The 18035-nt window shown below is 39.9% G+C and overlaps 1 protein-coding gene across 1 annotated transcript in view; it reads left to right on the top strand.

Moving 5' to 3' along the window:
* SYNJ2BP (synaptojanin 2 binding protein) overlaps positions 1 to 17376 on the top strand; it is a 41668-nt gene extending 24292 nt beyond the window's left edge. The window contains exons 2-4 of the mRNA XM_069596922.1: positions 1241 to 1377; positions 10289 to 10384; positions 12979 to 17376. Coding sequence (XP_069453023.1) covers positions 1241 to 1377; positions 10289 to 10384; positions 12979 to 13119 — 374 coding nt within the window. The 3' untranslated portion in view covers positions 13120 to 17376. The remainder of the gene's footprint in view (positions 1 to 1240; positions 1378 to 10288; positions 10385 to 12978) is intronic.
* The last annotated feature ends 659 nt before the right edge of the window (positions 17377 to 18035 follow it).

The following is an 18035-nucleotide window of genomic DNA, read 5'->3' as shown; positions in this document are numbered from 1 at the left end:
ATAGAGTTGTGAAGAGTCAGACACGACTGAAGCAACTTAACACACATACACACACAGTGAATAAAGACTAACACACAGTGATAGTCACTATACCCAAGGATGTAGTTGTTTGCACTTGAGGCATAAAAGGAAAGAAGAATGAATTTGTTGGTTTAGTCCTGTCATGAACTGTCATCAGTTACCTTTTTCTGCCACCACCTCAATTCAAAATAGAAAAAAACAAATGAACTCCCAAGGCCATTTTCTCCAAAGCACCACCATACACAAACTCTTCTGAAGGCTGGGAGAAATATACAGGGGAAGGTTTGTTTAAGAATCTCCCTCTCAATAAGGAACAGTTCATTTGCCAACTAGTTAAAAGCATTGCTTCTTCTAAGCAGAAAAGTCAATATTTTGGATCCTCCAAATGCTACCAACAGAATCTAAATCAAATATGAGCAGCACATCTTAGAATTGCCTTAATTGCCTATGGTCTGCAAAGCTGACCACTAAGTGCTGAAGAATCCAAATGTGAAATACTTAGTCTTGGGAGCCTGGGAGAATGGCTCCTAATTCTTTTGTTTATTGGTTGGGAGAAGTGCTTTGAGGGTAGAGAGATGTCATAAAGGCAAGAAAGAGCTGAGAGCCAAGAGGCCTGGGTTCCTGCCCTGATTCTGCTCTCAGGGGTGGGGGTCGGAGGACTGAGGCTGTCATGGCTTTCAGGAAGCAGTGTAAACTGATGAAGACAAATACATTCTGTGCAACGATGCATCTTGCGAGCTCCACAGTGGCTCTGCAGGCAGCTAGGCTGGGGAGAGGCTGAGCTAAAGTTGAGCAGGGTGCTTTCCTGCAGGGCTTCTCAGAGCCTTCCCTGTCATTATAATGACAGGTGATATTTATTAACCACTTACTCTGAGCCATCACAGTGCTGATGACTTTGAAAAAAAATTTTTTTTTCTTTTTGTATTCAACTAACCATGTTGATCACTGTGTTTGTATTTTTAGCCCTGGCTGGTCTGACTGAGTAACTCTGGGTGCTCTTGACCTCTGTTAGTGATACTAATCACTGACCTTGCCCATTACTAGCCACCAGCTACATCTGGTGTAGTCTGGACTTCCCCACCCCGCTTACCCCCCACCACCACTCCCTAACCCCTACCCTTGCCACAAGGCTTTCCTTTCTCTTTCTCCTTATCTTCTTTAACCTCTTTCCGCCTTCTTCACCCCTATCTCCTTTACAACTCCTCCATGATTTTCTTAGGGCTGGGCTTCAACATCGTCGGTGGGACAGATCAGCAGTATGTCTCCGACGACAGTGGCATCTTCGTCAGCCGCATCAAAGAGAACGGGGCTGCAGCCCTGGATGGGCGGCTCCAGGAGGGTGATAAGATCCTCTCGGTGAGAACTGGCTTCCGCCTCCTTCACTGTCCTTGGCTCCTTAGTCACTAGTGACTAACCCCAAACCCTTCCTTGGGAAGATTCCTGCCTGCCTTTTTGGATCTGGAAATACAGTAATTCCCTCACAGACGAATGTGTTCCAGTCTGAGAGCAAGTTCATAAGGCTGATTTGTTCCTAAGTCCAACAAAGTGAGTCTCAGTACCCAGCTAACACAATGGCTACATAGTACTGTACTATAATAGGTTTATAATACTTTTCACACAAATAATGCTTTGAAAACAGAAAATGAAACATTTTAAATCTTACAGTCCAGTACCTTGAAAAGTAGAGGAGTACAACAGCTGGCATACAGGGGCTGACAGTGAGTGAACAGGCAAGCAGAGTTATTGGAGGAGCGAGAGGAGGTGGGAGATGATAGAGCTGAAGGGTGCTCAGCTAAAGGAGATGGAGGGCAAGCTGCAGTTTCATCAGGCCTTTCATGACTGGACATTCGAACACATACTGGCATCTTTAAACATTCGTATGTAGGGGACTTACTGTATCCAGATTGCAGAGTTTGGTAAGAGGGACCTTGAACAGTTATCTTTTCCAACTCTGCCATAGAGCATGGAGGATAGTACGTCATGCAATGGAGAAGGCAAATTAAATCCAGAACATGAGGGATTGGTGTGTGGGAAAGGGTCTTAAAACTCACATTTTTTGTTGTTCTTTTATTATAATTTATTACTTCCTTTTGTTGATTAAACACTAAAGTGAGTCTTCCTTTACTTCAAAATTGGAGACAAAAGAAGGTAGAAATTGTATCCTTTTAGACTCAAAGACCTTTTTAAACTCATTATTTAGAGGAAATTTGGAATGCAGTCTGATTTGGTTATCTGTCCACCATGCTCCCACTTCACCCTGCTAATGTCTCTAAGAGGGCATTGACTACATGGTTACCATTGATTTTATTATTTTCTGGAAGTTCCTCAAGGGCTCAGACTCCATTTTTTTAACCATTTATATTCTAGCACAGTGTTTAATATATATTTAACAAATTAACAAGTTAAGAAATTTAAGAACACCTGGAAAGGTTGGCTGATCTAGACTATAAATAATAGCATCATGGATGGTAATACCCCATTTTAATCCTTCTCACTGATTGTTTTGCCTCTTTACTGTCTCCTAGGCCCTGTTTATTAATCTGTGAGATAAAGACAATAATAATCTACCTAAGTTTAGAAGCAGGTTATTTCTTATTTCTCCTAGGAAAAAGACATTCTGAAAATATGAAGTCAACTTGAGTGATGTGTTAAGGAAAACTTGAGAATGGGTTGTTAAGATTAAAGTGTAGCATGTAGTTGGAGACTATGCAGTGTAATATTTTGACACATGACAGCATTCTCTTCAAAATACTGGGAACTAGGCTTCATGGTGAAGAGGGACCTGGAAAAAGTAGGGTTAAGAAGAGAGTCATTATTCAAAGGCTTTGGTTAAAGATAAATCATTGAAAAATGAGAATAATTTAAAGGTTTTGAGCATTCTATGCCAAGCAGTATACTGAGAACTTTAAACTTAGTATTATAGCAACCCTACGAGGTGGGTATAATTGTTATGCGTATTTTGCAGCTAAGGAAGCTTAGTGAGGTCAGCTCGCCCAAGGTCATATAACTAGTAGATGGCAGAGGACTTGGTCTGCAAATTGGGAACCTCTACTTTTAACCCATATACTCTATTGTCTCCTAAAAGATAAATGAGGAGCTGGGGTTCTTTATCCTAAAGAGAAAGTTGCATGCTGAATTAGTAGAGTTTATGTATGGTTTTACATAATAACTGAAATTAGTCTTTTCTGTTAAGGGTTATATGATAGAACAAAAGGACATACACCTCAATGTGAGAGAATTTATTAGACCTGAGCCAAGATAAAGGAGCCTTTTGTATGTGAACCATCACCTCAGAAAAGAAATTACTGGAAGGCCACTCAAGTGTTTTTAAAAGATATGATAGGAGATAAATATCAACGAAGAGAAAAGTAGATGTCTAAAACCCTCAGCTCAATTGTCTTTAAAATTTATAGCAGAGAACTTGACTTTATCAAAATACAGAAAATTTATTATAAAGATCTTTTGCAAGATATAAAACATTGCAACTATATATAAGACATATTCCTAAGAATGATTCAAGTTTATGTTCTGGCCAGATAAGGAAGAGGTATGTAAAAGAAGGGAAGAGAAAATGCCAGGCAAACAGAAGGCAAAAATATAAGACAGTATTCTTACCTGGGAAATTCCATGGATAGAGGAGCCTGGTAGGCTGTAGTGCATGGGGTCACAAAGAGTTGGGACATGACTTAGCAACTGAGCACCCAGGGTATCTCACTATTGTTGGGCTTCCCTGGTGGCTCAGTGGTAAAGAAGCTGCCTGCCAGCACAGGAGATGTGGGTTCAGTCCCTGCGTCGAGAAGATCCCCTGGAGAAAAAATGGCAACCCACTCCAGTGTTCTTGCCTGGGAAATCCCATGGACAGGGGAGCCTGGTGGGCTACAGTCCATGGGGTCGCAAAAGAGTCAGCGACTAACCACAGCAACAGCCCTCTTCCCTCCTTCACCACACCTCAGGGAATGCAGTCACCCTCACCACAGGGCCCCTCTTATTCTTTGCCTTCATCATAAGACAGATACTGAGAGAAATAGAGAAGACCGAAGAAAAGACGGAGCTTATACAAGAGGAAAAGGCCAGCCTGCTCTGTTTATCTAGGGCTACATTCTTTGTCTCCAGTTCCCCTTCTAAGAGTGTGCTGCAAAATTTAAATTCTAGATCCCGTTTCTTAAGAAACACTGCCTCACCATCCTGTTCCCTCTGTATCCTTAAGTGTACTTGTTAGGCGTTAACCATTAAATGGTTCCACCTGTTCTTGAGCTTGCTTTATCTCTTTGATGTACTTAAGTGCTCATTTATAATTAACCTGGAGTCTCTATAAAATGATGCTGAATTATTTATTGGCCTGTATTCCCATTTGTTCTTTAAGGGCTTCCATATTTTCCTCACATGGTTATTTTTCCATGTTGTAAAATTTGCTCCGACTATATCTGGTGCTAGGTAATCAGACTAAGAATATGTCCTTTCTTTAGTATATATTCATTTTTGGTAACTAATAGAAGTATCGTTAAATGACCTAGATTTCATGTGAGTAATTACTATTAGTTTAAAGCTTCCCTGGTGGCTCAGATGGTAAAGAATCTGCCTGCAGTGCAGGAGACGAGTTTGATCCCTGAGTCAGGAAGATCCCCTGGAGAAGGGAATGGCTTCCCACTCCAGTATTCTTGCCTGGAGAATTCCATGGACAGAGGAGCCTGGCAGGCTACTGCCATGTGGTCACAAAGAGTCGGACATGACTGAGCAACTAACACTTTCACTTTTCACTTAGGAGATCAGTTGGAAACTAGAAACTCTCATCCAGTCAGTTACAGAGACATTGAAATATGCAGGATCCTTTAGACAGAGTACCTCTAAGGAAAAGTCCCTTGTTTTCTCATCTCTTTTAGCACCATGTACGCCTGTAGCTGGCACAGAGGAAGCATCTAGTAAGCTAGTTGCTCTGTGAATGAAGCTCTGTCACCTAGGAGCTTATAGCAAATGCAGAATATTAGGAATGAATTATAACATAACTGACTTTTTTGGTTTGACTTTATTAATTGGAACTAGATAATCTTTTTTTTTCCTTTAATGAAAAAAGAGGATCCCTCCCCCCAAATTGTAATTCATTTTAAGATTTGGGGGAAGAATTAAATTATCCAGAGTATAATCTGATATCAATGCTTACTAAATTGAACCCATTCTTTCTCTGTATCTTACACATCTGCATTTATATCATCCTATAGTTAGCACTCCAGTAACTCTTACATTATCCTAAATGTTAGATTATCTTAATGCCATCCAAAATTATTAATCATCCAAGAAGGCTTATTTTAACTCAGTTTACTCCTTTTCTAAGGCAGGAAATGGGAAACTCATTTTTAAATACTGATAATAGCCATAGTCAAAGCAAAAAATCATATGACTTCCCTTCGGTTAACTAGAATACCACAATCTTAACACTGACCATTCAGTTAACAAAATTTTCTAGCATGTTGCAAATCTATCATATCTCAAGTTTAATACAACTTACAGTACCATGAGTTAAGGAAACTGAAGTAACAAGTTTAGCAGTATTCTAAGATTTCTCAGTTGAATAGCTCTTGGTAGTAAAATTGAGGTCCAAGGACCATCTGCCCATCACCTGGGAGTTTATTACAAATGCAGAGTCTCAGGAAACAGCCTGTGGATAAATTTTGAGAAGCACAGCTATAGGCAAGTGTTTTTCAAATATTTCAAATTATGACCTGTAATGGGAAATGCACGCACACACACATAAGCGAAGTTAAACAAAATAATACCTATCTCTTCTGTATATGATGCATTTTGATATGTTGTGTTTTCTAATTTCACTTATTTAAAATTATTTCTCATATTTAAAATTAAATTCTAATCTTGACCCACTGGATTGACTTCACTATCTTTTGTAATGGGTCAACAAACCTGCCTTTGGAAAATCACTACTCGAGTAAATGGAAAATCATTGATGGAGTCTAGATGCATAGACTATGGATTGAGTAGGGTAAGTAGACTGGGTGTGGAGAAAGCTTCAAGCAATTTAGGTTAAAGCTAACTCAAACTTCAGAATCACCAGATTACTAGAATAGGGCCTAATAAATTGCACTTTTAACAAATCTCCAAGTTAATGCTGCTGGTCCTGAGACCATTCTTTGCGAACCTTTGGTTTATATTATTAGGTTGGTACAAAAGTAACTGCAGTTTCAAACCATGAATTTTCAATCATTATAACTAGGATCAAACACACCTTTATTAATCAAAATAGAAACTGTTACAATCAACACATTTTTGCCAATGAGAAATACGTTTTTTTATTCCTGTAGGGTAAAGATCTATACTTGGGATTCGATGAACTCTTGGAAAGCATTTTCTGCCTCGGCTGGTTGTGGAAGCGTTTTGCCTGCAAAAAATTGTTGAGATACTTAAAGGGTAGTCAGTTGGCGAGAGGTTAGGTGAATATGGCCCATGAGGCAAAACTTCGTAGTCCAGTTCGTTCAACTTTTACAGCATTGGTTATGTGATGGGCAGTTGGACATTGTCATGGAGAAGAATTGGGCCTATTCTGTTGACCGATGCCAGAGTCAGGCATTGCAGTTTTCAGCACATCTCTCAACTTGCTGTACATACTTCTCAGATGTAACGGTTGCACCAGGATCAGACGGGCCTCAGACTACCAAACAGTGACTGTGACCTTTTTTTCGTGCAAGTTTGGCTTTGGGAAGTACTTTGGCGCTTCTTCTCAGTTCAACCGCTGAGCTGGTCATCGCCAGTTGTCATATAAAATCCACTTTTCATCACATGTCACAGTCCGAGAAATGGTTTGTTTTGTTGCATATAATAAGAGAAGACAACACTTCAAAAATGACATTTTTTTTGTTTTGTTTTTTGGTCAGCTCATGAGGCACCCACTTATCAAGCTTTTTCATCTTTCCAAAATACTTCAAATGCTGAATGACCTTGAATGGTTGATGTTGAGTTCTAGGACAACTTCTTGTGTCGTTGTAAGAGGATCAGCTTTTATGATTGCTTTCAGATGGTTGTTATCAACTTTCAACAGCCAGCCACTGCACTTCCATCTTCAAGGTTCTCGTCTCCTTTGCAAAACTTCTTGAACCACCACTGCACTGTACGTTCATCAGCAGTTCCTGGGCCAAATGTGTTGCTGATGTTGGAAGTTGTATCCACGGCTTTATGACCCATTTTGAACTCAAATAAAAAAATTTTTTGAATTTGCTGTTTGTCTAACATCAATCATTTCTATAGTCTAAAATAAATATAAAATAAACAGTAAGTAGTAAGTCACTATTAAAAGAACATAAAGCAGGAAATGCACTTTAAATGATGTAGAGCATAACCATATTTCTTTAAGAATGTATCCCAATATCAAATGGCAAATTTCCACGGTGCACAATTACTTTTGCACCAGCCTAATAGGATTGCAATAGAGTGGATTCCACATATATTTAGGATGAAAATCTGCAGCACTTGGAAGTTAGTCTGTATGAGCTGGATCTGTAAAACACTTGGAGGTAAATATTAGAAAGCAAATTCAGCTTTAGAGTAGAGAGATGTATACTTTTCAAGAGAGAAAGAATCAGTTTTATGGAGCTGTTTTACCTCCCACATACTTAGGCAAAGGATGAGAAATGATTCTTTAAAAATGAAATTGCCTTTGCATTCCTAAAAGGCTTAGCAATTAGAGTAACTGACCTCTTAGAATACCTTTAGAAAACTAAGAGGGTTGAAAGGTATCATTGGCCTGTGCTCTTCTTTTGTCTGATGTCACCCAGTGTCTTTCTTCCCTGTTGTCAAAAGGAAGCGCATGTGACGACCAAGATTACACTTGCCTTCCCAGCAACAAGTGCTAAAGGAACTTCCTGAAGCAAGGAAGATACCAGAAACTTAAAACAACCCTTTACATATATAGTTTTGATACAGAACTGTATCAAAACTTCTTGGGAACAGCAAACTCTAGAACTATAGTAGATAAAGACACATACACACTCTCACACAAGAGAAAAAGAAAAAGCAATCCAAGCACAACACTAAAGATGGTCATCAAACCACAGGAGGAGAGAACAAGAGAGGAATGAAGAAGAAAGACCTACAAAAAAGGGCCTCCTTTGTGTCTCAGTGGTATTTAATTTACCTGCCAGTGCAGGAGACACAGGTTCGAGCCCTGGTCCAGGAAGATCCCACATGTGTTGGAACAACTAAGCCCATGCGTCACAACTATTGACCCTGTGCCCTGGAGCCTGGGAGCCAAAACTCCTGAGCCCATGCTCCTGCTGCTCAGTAGCTTCAGTGGCGTCTGACTCTCTGCAACCCCAGGCATTGTAGCCAGCCAGCCTCTTCTGTGCATGGGCTTTTTCAGGCAAAAATACTGGAGTGGGTTGCCATTTCCTCCTCTGGGGGATCTTCCTGACCCAGGGATTGAATCTGCATCTTGTGCGTCTCCTGTACTGCAGGCGGATTCTTTACTGCTGAGCCACTGGGGAAGCCCTGGCACCACAACCTCTGAAGCCCTCACACCCTAGAGCCTGTGCTCCACAACGAGAGAAGCCCTCACGCTGCAGCTAGAGAGCACCCCACGCAGCAATGAGACCCAGCACAGCCAAAAAAAAGGAGAAAGCAGCACTAAGAGGATATTAAGAACCCTTAAGGGGAAAGGAAAGAAAATGGAGAGAATGTTTGTCATAAGTTCTCAGTATTCTCAAAAAAGATAAGACAGGGATCTGCTGAGAAAAGAGATGGAATTGGAGTTTGATGGTAGGAAAGGTCTTGGGAACAGCTACCCACTGCGTATGTATTAGGGAGTTGAGAAGGATTGTAGTTGAGATGAGAAGAATAGTAAAGGTACAGCAGAAGCCAGCTTGCATGGGTCTGTGGTGGAAAACGTGACTGTGTATCTTTCTCTCGGAATATTGAGCTCACTGATGACAAGGAAAAGAAATGCAGTGTGTTGCCCAGGACTGGAAAGATGGTAGAAGATCCTGGTGATAAGGGATTCCAGTCATTTTCCAAATGCCTTTTTGAAATAGTACAAACTCCTAGATGTGTAAAAAGGCATTGATGAGAATGAAGAGGAGATTTTCAGAGGTATAGGAAATATGGAGAAAGTAGATTTTTTATCTTTTTTTTTTTTAAGTTTGAGATATTGGAGCTGAAGCATGCCTGATGTTGAAGTGGAAGGCTTATGCCGTTGGTGACTAGAATGGAATAGAGCTGGAACCCTTCAGTGTGGACAGTTAATAAGGCCAGAGTGATGATGGAGTTATTCAGCAAGAATATTGACAGGGAAAAGACTGGAGGGATAGTTCTGAACCTCTTGGAGAAGGGAAACCGTGACAAGGAAGATGAGAAGGTTGAATAAGTAAATGACTTGAGCTTCAGCAGAGGAAAGAATAGCTGGTGAGTGAGGGTGGAAGAGGAGGAGTGCAGAAGGAGCAGTAAGAGGCAAGAGCACCTTAGTATTCCTTCCCAGATATAAAACCCTTAGCCCTCGCTTCTACAGTTACTATGACTTTGGGTAAATTACCTAACCTTGCTAAGCTTCAGTTTTATTTTTAATTTTAGTTTTTAATCGCTGAAAACAAGATAAAAATAATGTCTACCTCATAGGATTGTGATTACTCAATGAGTAATGTATGAAAGCATGTAGAACAGAACCTACCAAATATATTAGATGTTCTTGCTACCATTGCCAGGTATGAAAGCTATGGAGATTTTACATAAAGTGGGCTACACTGTATCCCTTGAGTACAGCATAGACTAGGTATCGCTTGTGGCCAGTGTCACTCCTGACACTGAGAAGTGTTGATAGCAGAGCCCTTCGCCTCTCTTACCTTTAGGTGGTAGGACTCAGCTTCACCAAAACATTTTTAGTAGTTTGTATCATCACAGAAATATGTTTTTTTAGTAAATTTAAGGAGGATAATGAAAATTGTTCAGAATAGAACAAAAGCAATAGAAGAGGCTAGTTGATTTATACCACATCAAACTAAATTGTGGGAGAGCTTCCTAGAGTTACATTTCTAGAGCTGAAGCTGGTCTGGCCATGCCAGGGATTAAAAATATAAAGGGTATAGAGTGGTAACCTGGAAGACCTGTAGCTTTGAAATGAAAAAGTTACTCTGAGTTCTAAGTTAGCTTTACCCCTTCTCCTAGCCCTTGGAATTGTCTCTGTTTTTAAATCTGTGGTCACATGTAAGTAAATCTTTTGACTTATGAGAGTTCACATTCTGTATCTTTCACTACTTTTCCTTGCTGTTTTTGACAGGTCAACGGCCAAGACCTAAAGAACCTGCTGCACCAGGATGCTGTGGACCTCTTCCGTAATGCAGGCTATGCTGTGTCCCTGAGAGTGCAGCACAGGGTAGGTGTCGTTTGCCGTCACCGGGTTTTTGTGACATTGTTGTGAATTAATTATGTGGTGTAATCTTCAGTAGTGTGTTTGGCTTTTTTCCTTCCCCTCTCATTCTTTTGAAGAGATTATCTGTGCATAGGCAAGGGTGTTCTGAGACTTCTCCTAATCATTAAAGGAAATTCTTAACTACATTTGCAACCCAGTAGCTTCAAGATAATATGCCCTAAAGATAAAGCTTGACAGCCAAATTAAAATAAATCGGGAAGAATATAACCAGGCCAATTTTATTTCTTGGTAGAGGAAACATATGTCTTCCCTTGAACATTTTTATTTATGAAACTCTTAAGTGACAGAGGTGGTGGGTTTTTTGATATCCACTATGTGCTTTTCCCTATCATCATCTTAAACGCTTTTCTTATCATCGTGGGGATCCTCTTGACCAAAGCCCTCATGCTCAAAGGGGAGCTCTAGGAGAAAAGAAATGAGATTCAGAATTTGATGAAGACAGCTACCTATCCCTAAGTCCTCTCCTTAGTTCCTAGTGTTTTATCATTTGCATGATAAGAAGAAAAGCCTGAGTGGGCATAATCCTCCTGTAGCATGAAGGACTTTGGAATGCACTTATAACACAGGTTCACTGTGTCTTTAAAGTTGCTCACTCTTAAATTGATGCTGTCTTTGCCTCACCCAACTCCTGAGTGAGGCTTCAGAGACTGAAGAATTCAACAGGAGATAGTGAAAGAAGTGTAAATGGCACAAGGCATGAAGGATCTGAGAAAACAGCCAGGGTTGCAAGCAGAATCTGGGTGTGATGGATTAGGAAACCAGGTCAATAGGAGACGTTAGTATTCAGCTGCTTCTGCCTTGGCCCTTCTATGTTTCTAAAGTATGGGAGAAAGTATTGATATGCAACAGATAAAGGCAAGCAAATATAGGCATACACTCTAATATGATTAGAGTTAATTTTGAAGGCATGTGAGTTCATTTTTTAAGGAAACATCCATAAATAACTCCAAACAAAACAGATTGTTCTGGTCAAGGAATTGGCCTATAAAAGCCATGTCTTTCTATTGAGCATGTTCTCTCAGGACATCTCATCTGGAAATGAATGAAAGCTATAGGGGGGATATAAGATAGAAAAGGTAGTTTTTTCAGTCTTTTCTTTCAGATTGAGGGGTCAGAGTTTCATGGACTAATGAGATTAAATCTAACTAAAACAAGATGGCTTCACAATTACTAAGTTATCTATTACCAGTTAATACTAATCTAATTTGAAAAGATACATGCCCCCAGCATTCATAGCAGTGCTGTTTACGATAGCCAAGACATAGAAGCAACCTAAGTGTCCAGTGACAGATGACTAGATAAAGAAGATATGGGGTATGTTTGTATTGATAATGGAATATTACTCAGCCATAAAGAATAAAATATTGCCATTTGCAGCAACATGAATAGACCTAGAGATTATCATATTAAGTGAAATAAATCAGAGAAAAACAAATACTGTATCATATCACTTATATGTGAAGTCTAAAAAAAATGAGGCAAATGAACTTATTTATGAAACAGAAATAGACTCACAAACATAGAAAAAAATTTAGGGTTACCAAGAGGGATAGTGGAGGCAGGGGAAGAGATAAATTAGGAGTTTCAGATTAACATATATATACTATTATATATAAAGTAAATAATAAGAACCTTCTGTATAACCCAGGGAGCTCTATTTGGTATCTTGTAGTAACCTATGATGGAAAAGAATCTGAAAAAGAATATGTATATACTGAATCACTTTGCTGAAACTAACACAGCATTATAAATTAACTGTACTTCAATTTTTTTTAATGATTTTTTTTTTAAAGTTGATGTTAAGAGAGGCTACCTTTTACAAGATTGACTGAAATGAAGAAAAATTACCAGCCTCAAAAGGGAATGTTTTGGCAATGGAAAATTATAACTGTTAGGATCTGAAATTTTTTAACTTATTTACGTTTGAATCTTTTACCTCCATTCCATATAAGTTTCACCTTTGTCTTTGCCCAGAATTACAGAATGGGGGATGAAGGACAGGACCCCATCTTCAGAAGGAGTAGGTACCTTTCAGGAATTGGAAAGTATTTCTAAATAATGGCATTGTGCCTGTCCCATTGCTCAGATCTGCTGTTATTACACGCTGACTACTGATAAATCTTTCTCGATAAACGTTTCTAGAAAGATGGACACCCCTGCCCTTGCCCAGTGATTTCCAGGCTTCCTTCCATAGGATCAGTAGGCTTCATTTCATATCTTCATTTTCCTGGTACGGTATACATATAGTTTAGTGGACAGTGCAGAAGAGGTTATCTGACTTAACCTTGGGTCCCTTTAGGTCAGTAGCACAGCAAGGTTAAATGCCTTCCCATCAGACTGACTTTGTTTCCCAAGAATCGGTGACATTGATGCATCAGTTCCGGATAGAGAGAGGACACCTTGTGTTTGGTAGTGCTTAGGGTGCACAGCTTTGAGTGATGCAGAGACTGCTGACCCAGGTAATGTGTCAGCTTGGACACTGCAGTTGTGGTAAACACACATTGTCACTAGAGTTAACATTTTTCTTTCGCTTCCAGTTACAGGTGCAGAATGGGCCCATAGGACCTCAAGGCGAAGGGGAGCCAAGTGGTATTCCCATAACTATGGTGCTGGTGCCAGTGTTTGCCCTCACCATGGTAGCAGCCTGGGCCTTCATGAGATACCGGCAACGACTTTGAAAAACTTGCTTTCTTCCTGTGCTCCCAAAGAAGAAGATACATTTCTCTTTTTCTCTCACCCTCTCCTGCCAGTCTTCCATAACTTTTCCCTCTACATAGCCAGCTCATGATTTCAAGAGACTGCTACCCAACCAGAATCTTGCTATTTGAAATCTCTGAATCCTCATTTTCTCATGGGAGAGTAAAGGCAGTGTCTGAAGGAAACCCGAAAGAAGGACTTGCCTAGAACAAACGAAGAGTTATATATTTTACTAGAACCGCCAATAGAAGTTCAGCTACAACCCAAAAAATGGGAAAGGTCCAGTCTTCCCATCACCCTGCAGTATTCCTTTTTTTCTTACCTGGCATGCATCAAAGGCCAGCTGTAATAAGAGGAAAAAAGGATTTTTCTCTTTAATGATCTTCCTTGGGAAGTTTTTGTGGCCTTTTATTTAATTTCTAACTATTAATACCTACTTGGGCACCTACTTTGTATCAAACAAAGATGATTGAGAAGAACATTTCTACTTTTTAAAACAAACATATATATATATATATACACACACACGCACACACACATATATATACGTACATATTCATGTATGATATTATAATAGTGATGCCTTATGGAGAATTAAAGAAGTGGAAAGCAACTCCGGTTTCTAGGTTTCTGCTATAAGGATTAAGTGATAGTCTTCAATAGAAGAGTTCAGTATGTAGCAAGAGTAATAGAGTGAGGCTTAAAAGAGGATAGCAATCTGAGTCATTTAAAAAAACGAAAACTAAAGCAACTAATTAAGAATCTTAGGACAGTGTTTCTTCTTCATAATACCTGTGGTGACAACTGAGGTAAAATACCATAATCCAGCTTTGTGCAAACAAGTCTTTAAAAAACTTGGGAGATGTAAACGTAAATCTTACTAGTCTCTGGACTACTTTAGTGACTGTCTTGGTACCTTACCGTCCTGTTAAAGGATCAACTGGAATGACTGTAGTCAGAGCTATGAGGCCAAACCAACCCAGTGAAAACACTCAGGCCATCTACCAGTCTTTCCTGTTTCTGTTAACAGGCAAACTCTGAGAGAGGGACTGCTCCCCAGCGGGACGGGCATGAAATCAGCTCTCCTTCAACGCAGTTAAGTTGAACCTTTTTTTGAAAGGTTTTAAGCACTGGTTATGGCTTTTAATGAATGAACTATTTTGCAAGGAAGGGGAAGAAAGTTTTGTTTGTTTTAGGGGCTCTGGAAGTTTGGTTTATGTTTTGTGAGGAAAACTTGCGGATGAATGGATATTAGGGAATACCAAGGGCACTAATGAGGTGGGAACCCTCCTGTTCTTGTGGTATTGAAGGTTGATTTTTAAAGCACTCATGAGAGCTGAACCAAGGCTAATTTTCTGGCTTAAAGAAAATCATTTCCATCCTCCATGTATACTTGGCAGGCTATAGGCTTTACATAATCTTGGCAGCAAGAGTATGAAAACTTTCCCTCAGGACTCAAGAAGTCAGTTGTGTCCAATTTTTAGCATGGATAATCTGATAAGAATTTTACAAATGTCTGTTGGACATCAGGTTTGTTACAACTTTTACAAAGAAGCAAAATACATAGCCTCCATCCTGAAGGGTTTTTGTTTTTGTTCCATTTGGGAAGAGAACACTTTTACACATAAAATAATATACAGTTACCTCCATAGACAGGGCAATGCAAGTTAGGGCCAAATTTATATTGTAAACAACGAAAGGGGATGGTTACTGAGAATTGAGGCACTTGAGAAAGTTCTATGGTGGAAGAGGTCAAGTTAAGGACCCTTGAGTTCACAGTCTAGTTAAGAGAATTCTTAAATAGGTGAGAAGATAAAAGTATATCATAAGGTTAAGTAATAGTTGAGAACAGTAATAAAAGAAATGGCACTATTCAGAATTCGGTGCAGCAACAAAGACGTGCACTTTTTTTTTTTTTTAAGGAATTCAGAAAAAGAAAGCTGTTGATGGCATCAGGCCAGAGTGGAAAGAGAAGGCTTTTAAAACTAAAAATCTCAGTTAAGACTTTGCCTCTGGGTCACCTATTGGTAGAAGAAACTTTCTGTAAACGATCCTGAGGATTTCTGCCTTCAGACCTGAGCAGTTTAATACCTCTGAGACTCAACTTAGACAACTGCATTCATAGATTCCATGGAGAAACCCTCACAGTATTCCACTCCTCGCCTCAGCCAGCCCCACTGTGGAGGCGCAACCTCGGGTGCCCTTCCTGTATAGGGAGGAATGTACAGCAGCTTCTGCAGTGGGCCTGCTTTCCTCCCAGGATTCCTCTCAAGGTTTGAACATTAACTCCTGAAAGGACCTTGAGACATACAACAGGAAGCAAGTGGCAAGCAGGATGGAAAGCTATTTCATCTTTTGTGTGTTGGTATATGTAAATAAAAACACCTATCACATCATGGGTAGAAGTTTTGCTTTGATAATAGGGATTCTGATACACTTTAATAATTCAGGTTTTCTCTGGAATTGTATTCAAAAGTCAATAGTGACTTCTCTGGTTGTCCAGTGGTTAAGAATCCACCTTCCAATGCAGGGGACACAGGTTTGATCCCTGGTTGGGGGACTGAGGTCCCTCATGCCTCAAGGCAGCTAAGCCTGCACCACAACCACTGAGCCTAAAGTATGCTAGAGCCCACGAGTCACAGCTAAGACCAGCTGCAGTCTAATTAATTAAAAAAAAGATCAATACATTAAAAGGTTTAGGGAGGTATGCCACTTAAATTATATTCTTATTTCTGATTTTCTAGATAATTACTACAAGTGAAGTATTGGAGTCCATTGTAGGTCATTAAAACATTCATGCTGTTTGTAGATCAAATCTAACATTTCTATCACTTTATCAGTTGTATCTAATATTCCTTGCACCTAAATTAAGTTTTAGAGATTGAAAGTATCTTTTAAGACATTTACTTAAAACACTTCTCTACATTTATCATCCTATGTTATATATACAGTTCTAATGAGACATTGTTTGCTTCAATTCTCTCTTACCTTTTCCTGCCAGATTTTAACCAGTGCTATTAACTTATTCATACCATCTAGCCATGTGTAACAGAAAAGGGAAATGAGGACCTGTTAACTGCATTCTGTGCCAGGTGCTGAACTAAACCCTGATTGGTAACACTGTTGATGCCTCACAACTCTGAGGTCTAGGTGTTGTTAAAAAGATAGTAAAGAAAAGAGAATAAGTTGCTTCCTAAGATTGCATAGGTGGTAATAATAGAGTCAGGATTTAAACTCAGGACTTCAGGTGCCACTACCAATGATACTTCCTTACTGGCTGCTGCTGCTGCTGCTAAGTCGCTTCAGTGGTGTCTGACTCTGTGTGACCCCATGGACAGCAGCCCACCAGGCTCCCCCATCCCTGGGATTCTCCAGGCAAGAACACAAATGGGTTGCCATTTCCTTCTCCAATGCATAAAAGTGAAAGTGAAGTTGCTCAGTCGTGTCCGACTCTTCACAACCCCGTGGACTGCAGCCTACCAGGCTCCTCCGCCCATGGGATTTTCCAGGCAAGAGTACTAGAGTGGGTTCCTATTGCCTTCTCCTTACTGGCAGTGGTTCTCCAAGTGAGGTCTCTGGACAAAAGTATCAGCATTACCTGGGAATTTGCTAGAAAAGCAAATTCTTGGGCTCCACCCTAGGAGTCAGACATTTAGTAGGGCACCCAGAAATAAGTTTTAAATAATCCTTCCAGGTAACTGATGCACACTGAAGTTTGAGAATCACTGTTGTATGCCAATAGTCGCCTTTTTCTCAGGGTAGAATCACCTGGAGAGCTGATAAAATTCTTATGTCCAGGCTGCAACCTAGATTAATTAAGCGGAATCTCTAAGGGTGGGAACAGGGCAGCAGTAAAACAGTTCATCAGGTGACTCCACTGTGCAGTGTCAGGAAAAAAAAAAAGCTATGGCATTTAAACCTAGACTCTCAATTATTACATCCAGGCATTGCTCCAGCCCATATAAGAATCTCACTCAGGCCTTTTTGGAGCCCCACCCTCCATTAGCTTATGCCTCAAGTGTAGATGTGAAATAAGAAGTGGAGCGTTCTTTGGCTGTTGATTTGTTAGGGACTGACCAACTTCCAGTAAAATGTATTAGCATGTCAGTGTGTGCATCTATTGAAACTGAATCTTAGAACATTGGAACTAAAAGATTCTAGAATGAATCTGTCTTAAAGATGAGAAAATCAGGGCTCAGAGGTATGTAACAATCCAGATTAAAGAGTCTGTTGCAAAAGTGTCCTTTCTGTCTTAAATGTCTTGAATGTATCATAGTATATCCACTATATGAACATAGGCAAAACTATCCTTTTTATCTCACTTCCCTCTTCTTTCTTTGGGCCTTGAATAAAGACCAGAGAACTGATTCACAGCTGAAGGGTATCATTCCAAGCATCATGCCTGATTGGGAGATTGCATAGAATAATCTGAGAAAGATCTGCCCTCTTTAAAAAAAAAAAAAAGCACAACGTGAGAGTTGGGTGTTAAAGTTTAATTTGTGGCAAAATGAGGACTATAGTCGTCCAGGAGACAGCATTTAAGATAACTGAGAAACTGCTCCAAAGAGGTAGCAGGGAAGTTCAGAGTATGTCATTTTGGTGAAGGGGGACTACATGCAATCAAGCACTTTTTTTTTTTGCAAAAGCTTTCTGCTAGTCACGAGGAGCAGCTGTTACCATGAAGGATTAAGTGTTTTTCTAGATATGAGGAGATACAAGAATTGGGCTCATAAAATCAGCTCCTGATCTGAAGACCTGTTCTGCTGCGTTTTCCCAGAGCACAGTGCCTCATTGCTATCTCCACCTTGAACTCCTTTCAGGGGTGTTGAAAATCAATAAAGGAGCCTAAAAAGGATGCTGATCTTCAGCAGCTCATGATTTAATGCTTATAGAGGCA

This window comes from Ovis canadensis, chromosome 7 (genome assembly GCF_042477335.2).
Source record: "Ovis canadensis isolate MfBH-ARS-UI-01 breed Bighorn chromosome 7, ARS-UI_OviCan_v2, whole genome shotgun sequence".
NCBI lineage: Eukaryota > Metazoa > Chordata > Mammalia > Artiodactyla > Bovidae > Ovis > Ovis canadensis.
Note: the sequence above shows the minus strand (reverse complement) of the source record. Positions and strands in the feature narration are given on the sequence as shown.